This window comes from Ornithorhynchus anatinus, chromosome 5 (assembly GCF_004115215.2).
Source record: "Ornithorhynchus anatinus isolate Pmale09 chromosome 5, mOrnAna1.pri.v4, whole genome shotgun sequence".
In the NCBI taxonomy this organism is placed as follows: Eukaryota; Metazoa; Chordata; class Mammalia; order Monotremata; family Ornithorhynchidae; genus Ornithorhynchus; species Ornithorhynchus anatinus.
Window position 1 is genome coordinate 27,002,847 of NC_041732.1, and position 18,480 is coordinate 27,021,326.

The following is an 18,480-nucleotide window of genomic DNA, read 5'->3' on the forward strand; positions in this document are numbered from 1 at the left end:
TTTTGCTGTGCTTGTGTTCATCCTGCTTTGCAGGATCGCCTCTAGTTGTTTGCGGTTTTCTGCTGAGGCTCGAAATTGTTTCATACATCCTACCACTAAACTCATTAAGTTAGAAGATTTTTTTCAATTGGACGGGTGTTTTTAAAGTCTCGTCTTTCCAGCCCCAAACAAGGTGTAGCAACGCACTTTTCCCTTCTAAGGAATGAGTTAAGAGACAAGGATCACTCAAGGCATCTCTTACCTTCGGTTTTGGGTTGTTTTTTTTTTCTTAAAGGCGAGGCGTGCATTCCTCAGCAGCTATGTACAAAGCTCTCTGAAATCTTGTCTGTGTAAAGTTAGTGTTCAGTATTTTCCAAGGCTGAAAGCTAATAATACACGGAAAACACTTCCCTTTAGGTTGAAGATCTTTTCCTTCACCTTTCCTCTTTTTCCCTGAAGGCTGTAGCCTACTTTTTATCAGTTTGCACAATCGCTTAGATAAACACCAAGAAGGAGATTCTCTTTAATTACCAAAGGCACATCTTTTCAGGGGGCCAACAAAGCGTTTATTTCACCTGCCAAACTAAAGGAGAGTTACTCCAGTTTAGAAGGAAGATGCAAGCGGTTTGGGACCTTGAACAAGGCAAATATGGTTTTGGTATGTTTACTTATAGTTTTTTTCTTCTTTTTCACTTTTTTCATTGTACTGTGTATGATATTGTATTTCTTCTTGATTTGTGATTTTAAAGAGAACTGTTTGCTAACGTGAGTGTAAAATGGTTATATTTAAGGTGTTGGGGGGGGGGGGAGAAAGAGAACAAAGTAAAAGCAATGCATTGCCATATTTTATTACCTATGTCCTGGAAACGATAGGGGTGAGGGGAGGGGGGTCGGAGGGGTCGAGGGGCGAAATAAATGAAATTGCAAAATTGATCAAATAGGATTCAAGTCTAAAGCTTCAAGTCCTAGACTGTCTCAAGTCGAATAGTAAATACTGTACCTACCATGGGGCAAAAATAAGAGCCAGCTCAATATACTCGCCCTACCGTGCCTCAGTCGACCGGGATCTCTAGCCAACACCCTGCCGGCCTCGCTCTGGGTATCAGAATTTACTGTTAGATGTTCAACTGCGTTTAATTTTCCAACCTGGTGTAGGTGACAGCAGCCCAGGAAAAAAGTCGAGGCTGGGTGGTTGCTATTCGAACCGCCAGCCCCGAAAGGAAAGCTTTTCCGTCTAAGCTAGTAGTACAATTGCAAGAAGAAGAGTACTCACCATCGGGAGGGGTGATGAAGTTTGCTTGTAGCTTTAAGGCAAATATTTATCTTTTTTTGCTCTTTATTGAAACCGCGCGGCTGTGATTTAAGCGGCAACGTTCTGCTCTGACCAAAACATTCAAAGAACGTCCTCATTTAAGAGGGTAAAAAAAAAAATTGAGGAAAGAAAAAAATAGCCCACAAACCAGTCCAAAAAACACCTAGTCGACACTGGCTTGGTGGGGTAGAAATCTTACGATCCGGTCAAGCAGTGTCCATGACAATTAATTTTAATTCCTTAAGTATTAATCAGATTAAAACGTACAGAAGTTTCATTCTCGTATGCATACGTGAGCCAAAAGTCGTTTCCCTTTAAGAGATCCTTTTCTTTTAAAGTTGAATTTTAGGCAGATAAGAGCCTTACACTAGGGGGCAGACAGATACTGTACTTGCTCCAATCTTAAGCAATTTTTTCCCTCACAGCATATGCTCTGATTTAGCACTGTAAATTTTTCAGAGGACCCAACTCTGACAGCCCCTGGTGATTTTCAAAGTACCACAAGCCAGTGGTTAAAAATTGCATTGACTTGGAAGTTCAGACGAACACAATAGGAGTCACTTTCCCTATTCATGGGGCTTCAGTGTGGTGGAAGAGAAAAACACACACATACTATATTCAGGGAGAAGAGGAATTCAATGAATTCTGTTAGACGTAACTGGTTTCCACTGAGTTCAGAGTTAAACTCGGTATTTGTTCGATGTTCTATGCTTATTGCGATTTAATCTGTAAAGAATTTAGTGCTGTTAAGCAACTTTTCAGGAGAAAAATCCTAGTCACTATTTGATATTCACACAGATATTATGTCAACTTTCTTGCACCAAATTAGAACTCACTATTCGTCTCATTAAAATAAATTTACATCTGCAAAAAAAGGGAAGGCTTGTTTTTTTTTTCCAGAAGCAATATTACTTTATAAAAATCATCCTTCAGTCTCCAGCGTGCCTTTCCTCGTGCCTGAGTGCATCTTTGATGAAGATGTTTCAAAATCTTTTTTTTTTCTGTCTGCGGTCCTCTTAGCTTTTTTTTAATTATTATTCAGCAAAATTAGCTACAGTTCATAAACACATTCTTCTTCTCCCTTGGACTGCAGCCTCTATCTGACTGAGTTATAAAATAAATAGTAAGCCACTGGTTTCTAATAGGGGGGGTTGAAGCTGGATTTCCTGAAGAGCAAATAGTTAATAAATTACCTGACGCTCTCATTCCTCATTTTGTCTTAAGCGATCAGACCAAACCTCGGGTTTCAAAGTGCTCTAAATGGGCTTGGGAAGGCTCTTCCCATTCAGACCGTTATTCAGGGGGCACGGTTTAAAGAGTCCATCTTGCCGTGATGGTATCTGCCGTTGCGAGGAAAGAATTAAGGTTTTCCTGTCATCAATTATTCTGATCCCTTATGAAGTAGAAGTGGGGATCCCTTTAGCCCCCGCCACCTAAGATACAGCCCTGCATTTTCTACCCTAAATCCAGCTAGGTCGCTTCTAACGTGTTGAGATACTGAGATCCCATCAGATAATTCTCAAAATTATAGCGGCGGGAAAAGATCCTCCTTTAGTTTCTCTCTCCCCCTGTCATTTTTAAGTGGAAGTTATATTGTGTCTGTAGAGCTCTAATCAATTGGAATTACGCAGGCTGGCTTTGGATGTGACCGTCCGTACTCTCTGGGCGGCCAGTCTCATTACAGATCAGTTTATGGTAGTTTAGTGTCCAGTATGGAGAGGTTTTTACAACTTTCAAATCATCTCAGCACCTGCGGCTTTGGTGAAATATGTGATTTCGGTGGCGAGAAGGGTAATGGGGCAGTAGGGATGCAGGCAAAGTGGGCTTTTTCCAACATTTTATCCCCACGTCTCTATTGATCTTTGCTTCCTACCTTTATGTTCTTCTGCCTGCATTGTAGGCGGAAAAGATAGTGTACGTAGTTATGCGTCCGTGAGGTCTATTTTTTGTTTTCCTGTTCTTAAACACCTTCCTCCATCTCTCCGGCTGCTTATGTATCAGTGATGCCTCTCTGTGCTTCTTCGGTTCTTGCTTTAGAGGGACCAGCCTGATGCTCAATGTATAGAGAGTGAAAAATATTTTAAACTGTCCATACGGATGCTTCATTGGATTACCTGTTCAGTGTTTCTCTTGAGAAGAGAGTCGGTGCTTTCGTGTCACGATATTAACTTATAAATATGTAATAAACACGAACTTCTTTATCCTCGAAAGCCAACGGAAAGCTAATAAATCGGCCTCTAATGCGTGCTGGGGAATTCAATGTAGGTTTGATTCAAAAAGAAAGCAACCTGTTATTCAGAAAGAAAACCGTGTTGAAATAGTTTAGTACATCAGAAATAATAGACTGTGGTATGTCCTTGAATTAAATTGCCTTTACTGTTGTAAGTTCTCTTCCTCAGATGTTGCACTCGGCTCTCTGTATGTGGGGAGGGGGGGGTGCCCGCGCGCTCGAACGGATACGTGTGGGTATTTATATTATTTCCAATTTATGGCAGAATCTTTCTTAAAAATAATGGCCATTCGACCAACTCAGAGGACTCAAAGAAAGAGTGAAATCATTACTAAACTATCCTGTGATCTAGAATCATAGTCGCCGAAGTCTTTGACTCTGTACATTCACAAATGAATCTATGATATTTGTATGTATACATGCGTGTGCAGATACATATGTATGGTAGGAGTATAAGGTGGATAAACTGAAATAGCAGGAGTCACAGCAAATGTGTATATACACCATTAGCATGGCAGGATGTAATTCCGCAACTTCGCCTCCCAGTTTTTTCAAAAAAAATAGGATAAACTTCAGGAATAATGTATTTTTAAGTGCAGGGTGAGAATGAAATGTAGTTACCTTTTTCTTATCAGCGTCCTATTCGCTTTATCTGAGCAATTAAAAGTTCAGTCCACATACCTGTGAAACTTTAACCCTAAAAGGAAAAGACAGACATTGAGCCACATATTTTTTAGAGGGGCAGGGGGAGATAGACACTCAAGCAGCGGTTGGAGTTATCTGTGAGAAGGATAGCCCATCACCTGGCTTACCCCAAGCGGTCATTTCTACCCGCTTCATAATCGCCTCCCTTCCCTCCCAGCTTTCTTTTCATCCTCTCCTCTTTCTTTTCATCCCCGCATCCTCCAAATCCACCCTAACTTTTTCCCAGACATTCTTAACTCCCCCCCGCCCCCCCCCAAAATGTACTGAGAGAATCCTGCTTCTGCACCGAGATTAGTTTTGAGGCATCCGCACACTGGGAGGGGGGACGCACGACGTGACTAGTGCTTTCTCTCCTGCTTCCCCTCTACCACTTGAGTCTTTTTTCACACGCACGTTTAGCAGCATCTCCCATCTTTTGCTTTAAAAAAGGGGAAAAAAAAGTCATTACCATCTAGGAGTTGGTGCTGCTGGATACTTTTGGGGGGGGGGGTTTGTGTTGGCTAAAGGGAGAGGAGCGCACAGGATATGGGGGAGGGGGGGGGAGAGGTGCACTTGCCCTGCTGGTCCCCCTTCTCTTCCTCCCTCCCCTGGTCGCCCCCCTCCCGCCCCCAGCCCGGTGGCAGGCCGGCGTGGTCCCCTTCGGAGCGGAGTGTCTGGCTGCGACTCCGCTCCCTCTAGGACCGGGCAGCTCGCTCCGGCAGCCATAGCAGACAGCGCCGAGCCCGTCCCGGCCAATGAGGGGGAAGGGGCGGTCCGGAAGCTTCTGACCAGTCAAACACAGTCTGTTGCCTTATAAGGCGAGCGGTCGCCATGGTAACGTGTGCTAAGTTGCAGCAGTCGTGTCAAAGTTCACTATATAGAGAGCTCAGGGAGCCGATCGCAGAGAAACCACTTCTGCCAGCCCCGGCGCCTATAAATCGCATTCACTCCCTCACCCCCCTTTTTAGCATATTTGATCACTTTGATTCTCTGTTCTTTTCTCCCCTTTTTTTTTCTTTTTTTTTTCTTCCTCTCTCTCCCCCCCTCTCTCCCTCCCCCCCTCCCTCCCTCCGAGTTGCCTTTCTCTGTGTGCTGTGTGGTGTGGCTTTTTTTTTTTTTTTTTTTTGGCGCATGAAGGATGTTCTTCTAGGTTGTGATCTTCCCTCCTCTCTCTCTTTTATCATTATTCCCCGCTGCCGCCGCTCCTGGAGAGTTGACTCTTTCCCTGTGTGTCTGAACCGGCCGCGTTAAGCAGACCCACTTTGCGAGAAAGCGGCGGCGGCAGCAGGAGGAGGAGGAGGAGGAGGAGGAGGAGGAGGAGGAGGAGGAGGCGCAGCAGCAGCAGCAGCAGCAGCAGCAGCAGCGGAGGCGGCGGCAGCAGCAGCAGCAGCATCAGGACCGGCACCGGGACCGGCAGCAGGACCGGCACCAGGACCGGCAGCAGGACCGGCAGCGGCATCTGCAAGAGCAAGAGCAAGAGCGAGGAGCACGAGCGGCGGCGGCCGGAGAAGCGGCGGGAGAAGCGGCCGCGGCCGCCTGCAAGAAGGAGAAGCCCGGACGAGCGGCGGCGGCGGCGGAGGTTGACCAGAAGGACCCCCGGCTCCGGGACGCCCGGCCCAGCGCGGGAGCCGAAGCCCCCACTCCTCCCCCACCCCAGCCCCAATCCCAGCCCTTTGATGGTGACACCCCTGGACTCGAACAAAGCTCCGGCTCAGAGAACGCCCGCTCCCGGCCCCCAGCGAAGTCTTGTAGTTGTGTCTTTTTGCGCTCCCGTGTGTGTAATCTTTAACCTTTTATTCATTCTTATTTTGATGGCTTTCCTGAATGGCTGACTGCGCGCTGCCCTGGACTTGGCCCCAGACAGTCGCCTCTCCTCCTCTTCCAACTCCTCTGCTGCAGAACAGCGCTAAGAGAGAGAGAGAGAGCGAGCGAGCGAGAGAGAGAGATCTTTGAAGAGATTTTTTTTTTCCTTCTTCTGTCTTGAAGCCAGACAATCGACTTCCATCTCCCCCCCCCCTTCCCTTCCCCTCCCTCGCTCTCCACATTTGGCTGATATTCGCTGTCCCCCCCTTCCCTCCTTCCCTCTCCCCTCCCCTCTTCCTTTTTAAACCCCCCCTCGAACTGCCAAAGCTGATCCGAAAGCCAGAAAAGCAACAAACTTTTCCCCCAAAATACACACCCGGGCAGACACACACTCACACCCACCCTCTCTCTCTCTGACACACACACACACATCCACACACACACGCACACACAAAAGAAAGAGGGGGACGGAGAGACAGACAGAGAGAGAAGCCAGAGAGAAAGGAAGGGGAACGGGAAGTTTGGAAACGGTGTCCGATAGATATGGCAATGGTAGTTGGTGCGTGGCGAGACCCCCAAGACGATGTACCGGGAAACCAGGGAACTCAACCGTCGCAAGCACCTCCTGTCCAAGGACCGCCAGCCGGGGCCCCCCACACCCCACAGACCCCTGGCCAAGGGGGCCCTCCCAGCACTCCAGCCCAGACCAACCAACCCAGCCAGCAGAACCAAGCCGGAGACAAACAGCAGCAGCAGCAGCACATTGAGTGTGTGGTTTGTGGGGACAAATCTAGTGGCAAACATTATGGCCAGTTTACCTGCGAGGGTTGCAAGAGTTTCTTCAAGAGGAGTGTAAGGAGAAATCTGAGTTACACTTGTCGCGCCAACAGGAACTGTCCTATAGACCAGCACCACCGCAATCAGTGTCAGTACTGCCGCCTCAAAAAATGCCTCAAAGTTGGCATGAGACGGGAAGGTATTGGGATTTCATTTGTTTTCCAATTTACAGTTCACTGCGCTTTGTATTTTTTTTAACCGGTCTTCTTTAAGTAATTAAACCGAGAGAGAGAGAAAAACTCAAATGGAAAAAAAAATTCTGCATGCTTTTTCCGGCAATCCCCAATGATTCCTCTCCCCCCCCCCCACCCTCCCCCGTGCTGTTTTGATTCTGTTTTCATTGATTGGAAGTGGATTTTAGTTCGACCCTCTGAAATGGATATGATGATTTTTTTTTCAAGTCTGGTTTACTTTATTTTTCTGTTGGTTTGTTTTCCTGCATGTTCAACATATGCCCTCACTCCCCCCCCCCCCACTTTCCTCTCCCCACGAGAAGTCCAACCTGAGATAGTCATTTTGGACAGGAGGTTCGAATTACAATGGCAATTTTATGCACTTCACTGTATTAAGACTACCGGCTGTACAGCCCTCGCCTGATCCTCCACGGATTAACATTGTTTAAAAAAAAATCCTGCCTTGTTTTCTTTTTCTTTCACTTTTGGAAGGAGGAGAGAGGACATGGTAGGGGCGGGAAAAAAAAAAACCCCATCAGTGACTGTGCTTTTGCTCTGTGCAAGTTGGGTCTTTATAAAATTAGACGAGAAATGCGAGCTTCAGTTTTCCAATGGCGTGCTCGGAGGCTGAGCGCTGTTAAGTAGGTTAAGGGTTAGGGATCGCCTTGTGTTCTTTGTGTTTCTGCTAGAGTAACTAATCTTGTAATACGTTAAATAACAAATATAAACCAAATACATTTTAGCAACACGCTCGCTCCCTCTTCCTCTCTCTGTACCTCTCTCTCGCAGGCTCTCCTTTCTAATATCTCCCCTCTCCTTCCCTTCTCCCTCTCTGCCTTCTCTACCTTTCTCTTTTCTCTTTCCCTCTCTCCCCTTTCCCTCCCTCTCTCTCTCTCTCCATGTAAATTTATTAACCAAACCAAAGGCCCTCAGTAGAGTGAGCAACTGGAAAAAAAAACCCGTAATTTTAAATAATAACGCATTTCTTTTGCAGTGGTGGTCTGTCTGGGGTGTGTATTTTTTTAGAAGGATTATTCAGAAGTCAATAAAGGCCGTCTGGGGCGAGCACTGTGTATTTTGAAAGAGCGTCCCACCCCACTCCACCTCCAATCAATAAGCAATATCAGATGTTTAGCTCTAAGAAAGATCTCCCCCTCACCCCCGACCCCCCCCCTTCCCCGGTCCCCAACCCCACTCTCTCCCTCCAAGCATGTCACATTCCGCCCCTAGGAGAGGAAAACTCAGTGCACCCGAGTGTGTTTAGAAAGACAACACTCTGGGTTGTTACCCCACCCCCAGCCTCACCCCCCAACCCCCGCTCCAGGCAGAAACCCTTTAGGCAAGTAGACAGAAACTGTGTAGCTTCTGTGTTGGTTTGACTCGAATCAGTCAGAAAGGAAGCAGATTCCCCGGCTCTCTCTCTCTCTCACGTGTTTGCAAGCAGAGAAATCTGTCTGGAAATGCCAGGGTCCCCCGACCTGACTTTTGAACAGTGTCGAGAGCGGGGGGTTGGAGGTGGGGAAGGGAGGGAGGGGGCAGAGGAATGGGGGGGGGGGAGCAAGAGGGGAGGATGGAAAAACCAACAAACTTAATCGTGCATCTTTGAAGTGACCGACCCAACTCAGATATTAATTGCTGTAGTTTCTTCTTTATTCACTGCAGCCGTCCAGAGGGGCAGAATGCCACCCACACAGCCAACTCATGGTCAGTTCGCCTTGACGAATGGAGACCCCCTCAACTGTCATTCCTACCTATCCGGATATATCTCCCTGCTCCTGCGAGCCGAGCCCTACCCCACGTCGCGCTTTGGGAGCCAGTGCATGCAACCCAACAACATCATGGGCATCGAGAACATTTGCGAACTGGCCGCTCGGATGCTCTTCAGCGCGGTGGAGTGGGCCCGGAATATCCCTTTCTTCCCCGACCTCCAGATCACAGATCAGGTAGCCCTGCTCCGACTGACCTGGAGCGAATTGTTTGTGCTCAACGCCGCCCAGTGCTCCATGCCCCTTCACGTCGCCCCACTCCTGGCCGCGGCTGGCCTTCATGCCTCGCCCATGTCCGCTGACCGAGTGGTCGCCTTTATGGACCACATACGTATCTTCCAAGAACAAGTGGAAAAACTGAAGGCATTGCACGTCGACTCGGCAGAATACAGCTGTTTGAAGGCCATAGTCCTCTTCACTTCAGGTAGGAACCTGCAGACCCTCCTAAGACCCCCCCCTCGACTCCACTCCCGCCCCTTCCCAACCAAGCCAAGGCCGCACTGAGACCAGAGCTTGCCTCACCATGTGGCCACTTTAGGTCCCTTGGAGGAGGCGATGGGGTCACTCTAGCTTGGAGCTGGAGAGAGGGAGGGAGGACAAGGGACAGGATCGCTCCTCCAGAGTTTGGATCCTGTTCCTATGGGAACTTGGTTTGGTCCGGGACAGGGGGAGGCCAGGCGGCTTTAGTAGCTTGCTGGACAGAAGAAATCAGTGGTATAAGGTTGAAACTGCCCCTCTCAGGGAAGCCTAGCCATCCTCCGCGGGGGGTGGGGATGGGGGCAAGTTGATGCCCTTCGAAAAGGGAAGGGTAACGTTTTACCATCAGTAATGAGGGGGACCGAAATTGGCTGCCAACACCCCACCTCTCCTCCTCGCCCCCCCGCCGCCTCCAGGTCTCCAGAGACCAGAGTTCCCTAGCAGATCTTATCTCCCTCACCGAAGTCATGCCCAGGCAAGGAGAGTCCGTGTGGCCCCCCTGCAGTCGAACTGGGGGAAAAAGTTTGCATGTTCACTCAACAGGGGGCCTTGCCTGGGTCCTGTCCACCCTGAGTAGCGGTTTTCAAGATCGCCTCCTTAGGAAAATAGACAGGGGAAGTGAGGAAGGGGAAACAGGCCGGTCTTGTTGCCGAGGCGGGGGAGAGCGCTCAGATCCCTCCTAAACGGGTGAGAACGAGGTTGTACATCTCCCTCCCTCGTCCCAAACAGACGAGCCAGGTATGGCCAGAGCATCAAAAGTGAAAAGTATGTGCCAACTTGGGCTGTATATAAATAGTGCAGGTTATAAAACAATAATTGAATGCATTATGAATCTAATTAGTTTGCACCGTGGTTTGACCTGTGTGAGTAATATATCTGATATTAATTAACTCTTGAGGCAAAATTCTTTTGTAGAATATAGACGCTTTCCAATCTGTGCCACCCTCCTGCGCAGGGTGCTGACTCCGGGTGGCATCCCCTGGCATGAGCATGAGACGCCCCCTCGAAATTCTGAAGTAAGGGTGAAGATTACTTAATTAAGACTCCTCTAGTCAGAGTTGGAGGGGCTATGGGGAGAACAGTGGGGGATGGGACTTTCCAACACAGGATGATAAACACTGGAATGGGGGCACAGTTGTCAAATAATTTACTCATCTGCGTTTTTGAGCTTGGCAACAGGAATTGGGGGTTGAGATGTGAAGTGGGGGGAGGGTGAGTGGGATGTGTTGGGGTGGGAGGGGGGGAGGAAGGACGCCCAATCTCTCCCTTGTTAGGTATAAGGGGGTCTGGGGAACCCAGCCATTAGCCGGACCCCTTCCAGGTCCGGGACCCTGACCCAGGCTTCCTTTTTCTATATTGTTTCTCTACACGTTAAAAAAAACTTTGGGGGTGGGGGGTGGAGATTGCACGTTTGAAAGTCCTAAAGCGATCAATTACCAGAAGCTGTGGGGACAAGAACTGCAATGGGGGTGTAAACTCTGGGATTTTTTTTTTGTTTGTAGGCCCTTCACTATTTTAGTATGCTGGCCCTATTCAAATCTGTAGTTTGGATCCCTTATCCTTCTCTATCTTCCTTCCTCTTCCCCCACCACCCTTTTCCCTCCCCAGTGGGGACTGGGGCGTTGATTTTAATTTCTGGAGTTGATTTCTTACCCTGGCCTTTAGTCTTTCAGGGAGACAATCGTCCAATACTGTCGTAACACTTTAATTTATTACTATTTGCAAAATGTGAGGCCTGGTGCGAAGCATGCAAATCGCCTCCCCACCAGATAAAGGTTTCTGTTATCTGATTCAGGGGAGATACACAATACAAATGCAAAAGGGAGCCTCACGCAAGCAGCTTTCAACATTCCAAACTACGAGGGACTTCCAACGCGCACACATGTGTAGATGAAATACATAGGACCCTGCGTGTCTTTGCTGGGGTGGCGGGGGTTGGGGGGCGGGTAGGGGGAGAGAAGCGGCGGAAGAAGGGTTTAATCTCAGTTTTAATGACGCGCATAATATGCATGTACTAGCCCTGGCTTTGCCCAGCGAGCCACGGAGAGGTCAGGCCGCAACCTGTACTTTGAGCAAAGAAGCCTCTTATTTAAAAAGAACTTATTGTATATTTGCCTATCGGGGAAAAAAAATGTCCAGACGATATCAGGGAGGTGTGTATGTGGGGGGGTTCTTCTTGTAGGGGCCTGGATTTTTTTTAAGAGAAAGAAAAAAAAGAAAGAAAATAAAAGAGTGGGGGAAAAAAGAAACAGCTCAAATGAACAGAGAGATCACAGTTTGCATGGCTGGCCCTGAATGGGCTAAACTGACAAGATCAGTTTTAAAGGGCCACTTAAATCAGTTTCAAAGGCTGGAGGAAAACGCGTAGTCTTCTTTGGGGGGAATCTGTTGCTGAGACCTAGGCGCCATTATCTTTGGCTGGCCCAGAGTCTTTTCTAACTAACCATACGATTATAAGATGAACAATTATTTTCCAGGAGGGGTGGGAGAGAAAGAAGAAAGGCAGTATATATATATATAGTTTGTTTTTTGCTAGCTTCATCAAGTGTACTTTCCAGCGTCTCTGATGATCCTGTCGCCTCAGGTTTCCCTGTAGTAGTGAAATCCCTCATCTCATGGAGCTGTATTTGATTTTAAAGCAAATCCCCCGGAACCGTCTAATGCCCCATTTCCCCCCCCCCACTTTTTAGTATTATTATTTCGCCCCTCTAATATCTAGTTCTGGTGTTTGGGGGGGGGGTTAGTAAAGGGGAGGGGACGGTGTCCACCTCATGTGACCCATTCCAAACCTCTTAATCTGATGATTGTATTCTCTCCCTCTTTTTTTTTTGAAACTTTCTTCTAGATGCCTGTGGTCTCTCTGATGTAGCCCATGTGGAAAGCTTGCAGGAAAAGTCGCAGTGTGCTCTGGAAGAGTATGTTAGGAGCCAGTATCCCAACCAGCCAACACGATTTGGAAAGCTTTTGCTTCGCCTTCCCTCTCTCCGCACTGTCTCCTCTTCTGTCATAGAGCAATTGTTTTTCGTCCGTTTGGTAGGTAAAACCCCTATAGAAACCCTAATCAGGGATATGTTACTGTCTGGCAGCAGTTTTAACTGGCCTTATATGGCAATTCAATAAAAAAAAAATAAGGGGAATGAAACAGAGAGAAAGAAAAGGCAAAAGACTGGTTTGTTTGCTTAAATTCTTTCTGTTAAGAAAGGATATAAAAGGATGTTACATTTGCTAAAAGAAGAGAGGGAAGAATTTAATGGACTGTGAATTTTAAAAAAAAAAGACTGTCAATGAACTTTTACAGAATGCATTAAAAAAAAACTCCTGTGTCGGTCAGAACAACTTGCTACTTATCATTTTTGTATAAAAAAAAGGAAATTAGTCTTTCTTTTTTTTCGTAAACTTTTAAAAAAAATCGCTAAAAGTGCATTTAAGGAGATTTGGAGAAAATTAGGAGAATGGAGAAAGTAAGTCTTTTTTTTCCAAATTTATTAATTGTCCTGTGTCTATGTACCTATAGCTGTTCTTTTTTGTATTTTTCTGGTTCCAAACCAGTTTATTCTGTGGTTCTATAATAATTTTTGATATAATCTTGGCTTCTTAAAAACTGTGTATCCTTAAAATATATGTTCTGCAAGAATTAAAACTGAGTCCACGAAAATATCATAGGAAGACATAAAACTTTAAAAGGCAACCTAATGATGGAAGCGCACTTATAAGTGGTGACCAAAATTTAGTTGAAGCTGAGAGCTCTAATTACAGACCCGAATGAACCACACACAACACGTAACAACCCCCCTGCAAAAAAACAAAAAACAAAAAAAAACTAGCTTTTTTTGATATTTTAAGAAAGAGAATGAACTGTGGAATTTATTGGCGGTCAAAGGATGTGTCCAAGACACACGCTGAGGTTTTGAATAAAAAGTGAACTTTTGTAATTTGAATTGGGTCCCGCATAGTTCTTGAATTGTTATGAAACTCCTATATCTGTTTGTATATTTGCAAACCCTTTGTATTATAATAATTGTTGATATTTTCCCTTTTTAAAAAAATACCATTGAAATCAGCATGATAAAATAACACTGTTGGCACTTATAGGTAACGTGATTGATTCAGTATCTTAGAGTTTACAGTTTGTGTTTAAAAACTGAAGGTTTTTTTTTAAGTGCAACATTTCTGTATACTGTAAAAGTTATAATAACTGAACTGTTTGGTCGAGTCTTTGTGTGTTATATTCCAAGGAAAATTGAAAGTATTCAGAAATTAAAATATTATTTGATATCTGAACCTTGTTTGGCTGTCACCACTGTCTTTCCCTCGGAGAAGATCACATCTTAGAGTTTGTCCTAGGCTCTTGATTTGTTTACTTCTCACAGTAAGTTTGTTCAATCGTGTAGTAGTGTATTTGCCTGTTTAATTCGGTGGGGGGGGGGGGAGCTTAAGTTCATGGTTTATCTGTGGTTTAGGAAGTGCTCCACTGATATGGTAAACTACCCCTCATTCACGTAATCCTCCTTTTAATTAAAAATGGATTTTCGAGGAAAGGCCCTTATATTTGTCACACTTAAGTGCCTGGGTAGGGATGGTATTGTTGTGAAAAGTATTAGAAATCTTGAGATCAGTATCTATTTTATGATAGTAAAAAAAATATTTTGTACATGTCTGACATTCACGCACCAGATCATTCAAGCAAGCTAAGGGTTGTATTGTAAATATAGGGCCGTTGGTTGCAAAGAGTTTTCTTCAAGTAAGCGTGATTTTTTAAATATTCAGTGATTCTCATCTAGCGTTGTTGTTGAGAGGTCTTCAAAGGGAGTGACTTAGTTTTTAGCATTGAAGGGTCTGTTTTACTGTAAATATGATAACGTACATTTGGATAGCTGTTTTTTTCTTTTCTTTTTTTAACATTAGACTGTGTAAGTACGGCCACAGGTCATCAGTCTATTTTACAATGGGGCTATGTATTTAGAACCACACACGTACATTTCTGAATGCTTAGATACAATCTATGCAACCAGGGCTAGTCATTGCTATTAAAAGACAAATGAAAAAGAGAAGAAAAAGAAAGAAACTTAGCAAGATGAGTTGGTTAAAAGGAATAGCTATTTTGCTTTTGCTTCAGTTTTTTGGTCTGGAGCAGATGCTTTGTGTGTGTGATGGTTTGTAATTTTGTCCTTGTTTGAGGCTTTCCTCTACCCCTCCACCACATTACTACCATGTTGTGGTTTCACCCCCTCCTCCCCCTAGAAGAGAGAGGCAGAGAATGAGAGAGGGAGAAGGATCATTTTGTAAAGTCGATTAATCACTAGTTCCAGGAGATACATTTGGACCAGAAAATGATGTATAATTGAGAATATGAGCAGTTTTTCATCTGTCCCTCGGCTCGTGTGTACACTCTCTCTCTCTCTCTCTCCCTCCCCCTCTCCACTCACACACACACTATCATGGCAGGGTACTGCTGACCTTTAGAGCTGGCTTTTTCTATTGCAAGTGAGTGTGTGAAGTTTTTATTACAAGGACATCACAGAATCTTTCTCTTGTTTGTTTTTGGTAGCTAATTGTAAACAAGCATTTACTGTACGTTGTTATTGGCATTAAATTATAATTTATGATTTTCAAAGCAAAAGACATTCCGTTTTATGTTTCAAGCATGGAAAATAGATCTATTTATATATGTATAGTATATGTGTGTGAGAGCGAGTGTATGTATACATATATGCCCACTAAGTTTCTGTGGCAAGTTTAGGATCTTAGAGGCTAACAGTGAACAGAATGTTCATCCGGTTTAAAGAAAACTCATGTAGAGGTTTAGGGTGTCCAGAGGAGGATTTGTTTAGAGACTTGGGTTAGGTTTAAGTTTATTGCATTTAAAGAAAGTTTTTCTTTTCATGCTGAGTTAGAACAAAAGATCTTTGCAACGACAGAATTGGACAATGGAAGGGCTGAGACTGAAGAGGGTGTTCTCTGTGAAATTGACGAGATCTTTTAAAAAGCTGCTAAAAACATGGCGACTCTTTCCCTTTAAGTGTCTCTTTTTCCTTGCGGTTTTTTTTTTAATCTGATCTGAGCTCGCTTTATTTCTTTCCTCTCCCCACCCCCTCCCTCTCTCTCTCTCTCTCTCCCTGGGCTGGGATGTGAGGGACCCAGGCAGACGCATTCTGCAACAATAGTCCAGCCCGAGAGGCGATCGCTGCTTCTCGCTACTTTCCAACAGCCCTGGAGAAGGGTGGGATTTAAAAAATAATATATATATTTTAAAAAAAATTCTCTGGGGTGGGCTGGTGGTTTTCTGTCTTCCAGCTCCCAGATTCACCCTGAGCCCTACTTACCCCCGGAACGGGGGGGAGGAGGGGGGGTTTGGTTCTGAAAGTTTAGCAAGCTGCCTAAGGACTCATTTGAAAAGGCTGATCCCGAGGATCGAGCCAACCACGCGAGGGGAGAAGCTGGAGTTGCCAAAAGCTCCCTGCAAAGTCCTCAACCCCCCCCACCCCCATCCCTCCCCCCTTTCCCCCTCGGTCCCCCACCTCCCTCTTCCCTGTCTCCCAACCCCCTCCCTCCCTTTCCACCGCTTCCCACCCCCATCCCCCTCCCCACTTACGAGCCGCGGAATCCCGCCCGGGTCCCGGACAGTGAGGGTGCTCGGAGCTTCCAGCTCCACGCCTCGGATCCGCGTTAAGTGGTATTGGGGGGGAAGGGAGGAAAGGAGGGGAGGAAAGGAATGGCAGGGGGAGATGGAGCGTGTGAAACTATGCCTTTAAGCTTGCTTTTGACTTGGTCCTATTAGCTGAGCCAACATGGCGTCTCCCATTGCAACGCAAGAACTGAGCTGCTAAGCAAAGGCAGCGCTTAGTAATAGAAAACACATTGGTTTCAAAAAGAGAAGGGGGCGGGGGGGCGGGTGGCAGAGAGAGACAGAAAGAGGCTAAGGGCCATTCCATCTGTAAGCAGAAAACCGTCTTAAAAACTCTTAGCCAGCAAGTAAGTGCCTGTCCTAGATTATTCTGTAATTAAATCAACAGAAATCTTAGGGAAAACATTTGTAACGACCCCTTCCCCCTCTTGTACAGTGGTTTGGGATTAATGCTTTTTCCCTTCCGCGATCCAGATTTCCAAAAAGCTTGTATCAGAAAATGAGCTTTCTCACTTAATGGCAGTGAGATCGGGGAGGTGGTGGGGGACAGTCACTGGAAAGGGTGGGGGAGAGGGGGAGGGAAGGGAGAAGTGGGAACGAGAGAAAGTATTCGAAGACCTCTACCAGGGTGTAAAGACCCCCTATCAGTGCTGGTTTTCATTAATGCAGCCTCTGCGCTGGGTGTTTTCATGTGCTGTAGGTAGTTGGCCATTTGCATACCCCGCCGTTTAGTGGGAAAGACCTTAGACTTGAATGTCAAAGTTACAAAGATACTTCATTTCTGGAGTGGAACTGGCTGATGTCAAGATGCGCCTGTAGAGCTAGGACTTGGTGTACACAGGCAGAAGGTCCTGATGTCAGGGTGTCCCTAGGCGGAAGATGGGTTGAACCTGCTTATGCCTGTTCCCTGAGAAAAGCCTCCTTCACCGCCTATCTCGCAGTACTTGCCGGTTGACGAGAGATGAAAAATATATATCTAGGACTGCACAGGGCGCTTGGCTCTTCCTAAAGAGGTCTTCCCTCGCTCTTTCCAGAGAATAGGCAGAGGCACTTGATCAAACCTGTACCGTCCTTGACAGAAAGCGGAATCCCGCCCCCTCTCTACCCCCCCCTTCCCAGTATTTTTTTTCCCATTCAGTCTCAGTGGTCCATCCTGCCGACGCTTTTTCCTTCAGCTTCGGAGGGGTGATACTCTGCGGATTTCGGGCCTTGTCAGGATTTATTGAAGTTGGTTTAAAAAACGTGCTTCAGATGATTTTTCCCATTTTCTCAGATTTCAAAGGCTCCCCGCAGTGCGGCTGCCTAATTAATGGTGAAATTCAACTAAATCTAATTATGCAGTAATTTTAAAGCAGTTAGTCCGGGGCGTTGGTTTGTAATAGGACCCTAGTTTTTTAAAGTTTGCTTAATGTGTTGGTTTAGGGGAAAGCAGCCTTTTGTACAGCAAAGAAAGACAGGGAAATAGTTTTGCAGCAGAAACTGGGAGGAGAGTCTCTTTTTTTCCCCCCTTCTCCTTTTAAGCCCACGTTAAGAAGCAGAGAGAGTGGCGACCCCACGGGGGCAACTCTGACCCAGACCCCAAGTGGGGATAGAACCCGGGCCAATCTGAAAATTCACAGGGCTTTGGACCCCTTTGTAAATACCCGAAAGACAATCATCTGCTGTCTAATAGAAAACAGATTTCTTCTCTTTAACATCTATTGTCATTAAGGCGAGAAGCTGGCTCGTGGAGTTATAAATCTTATCGTTCTTCTGATAACACACTTGTAATAAGTTAGCGTCGTATTCTGGGAGAATTGTAAAACTGCCTCATTTAATATGGCATCTGTGTCATTAAAACTTTATTTTTTTTCAATACGTCCTCTTGCAGGCCAGCAGGCCAGGAGAAGCGCTGAGGGCTGATTGCTGAAGACCTGATAGGGGCAGTGGGGGGAGAGGAGAGGAGAAGGAATTGTTTTATTCTTTTTTTTCCCCCCAAAGCCCAGTCGGATCATGGAGCAGGATAGGGAGACTCTGCCTAGGTGAAAGGACGGGAAAGGGGGGAAAAAGGGAAGGGGGGACCTCTCCCTTCACCCCCACCCCCCGCCCCGTACCCCCCTCGAAATGAAGTTCCTTGAAAGAAACATGTCTGTGATTAGCTAAGCAAACACATCTGCTTTCCTAGTTTGGTCTTTGTTAATTATCCAAACAAAGGGCCGTTTTGGTTTTTACCTTTTGCTGGAGAGAAGATGTTATTTCAGGAGACTCCTCGGGTCTCTTACCAGTGGCAGCCACGGATGGGAAACGTGGAGGAGGCTTCCGAAAGGGAAGGCTTGACCACTGTCTCCCACCCCCATCCCACCCCTACCTCTGATTTTATTTTCCCACCCACCACCGCCTAAGGGAGGAAGGTGGAAGGAGGAGGGGAGGCAGGAGGTTGGGGGGCGTGGGGGTGTGGAATCACGGGGCAAGTTAGCAGCAATTTGAATCAAGCTTGCCCTGGACTGATTTTAGTTGACAGAGCGTGTGTTGAAGCTGAACTCTATAATTTGCTCTTCTGTTCCTTTATTAGGGTTGGACAACGAACTAATGAGTTTTTCCCCAGCACAATGTCA

The 18,480-nt window shown here is 46.2% G+C and overlaps 1 protein-coding gene and 1 long non-coding RNA gene across 7 annotated transcripts in view; one reads left to right on the forward strand and one right to left on the reverse strand.

Annotated features, from left to right (window-relative positions):
• LOC103169551 overlaps positions 1–3,877 on the reverse strand; it is a 27,938-nt gene extending 24,061 nt beyond the window's left edge. For both annotated transcript variants that reach the window (XR_485759.2, XR_003759710.1), the window contains exon 1: positions 1,253–3,877. This is a non-coding gene — a long non-coding RNA (uncharacterized LOC103169551). The remainder of the gene's footprint in view (positions 1–1,252) is intronic.
• NR2F2 (nuclear receptor subfamily 2 group F member 2) overlaps positions 1–13,542 on the forward strand; it is a 14,803-nt gene extending 1,261 nt beyond the window's left edge. Inside the window, exons 2-4 of one of the 5 annotated variants that reach the window (XM_029064683.2) lie at positions 530–637; positions 8,681–9,208; positions 12,107–13,542. In XM_029064683.2, coding sequence (XP_028920516.1) covers positions 595–637; positions 8,681–9,208; positions 12,107–12,381 — 846 coding nt within the window. In that variant the 5' untranslated portion in view covers positions 530–594 and the 3' untranslated portion in view covers positions 12,382–13,542. Of the gene's footprint in view, positions 1–298; positions 638–5,591; positions 6,985–8,659; positions 9,209–12,106 lie in introns of those variants that run through there. The other 4 variants (XM_029064682.2, XM_007665074.3, XM_001508231.4 and 1 more) reach the window with 4 other exon arrangements.
• The last annotated feature ends 4,938 nt before the right edge of the window (positions 13,543–18,480 follow it).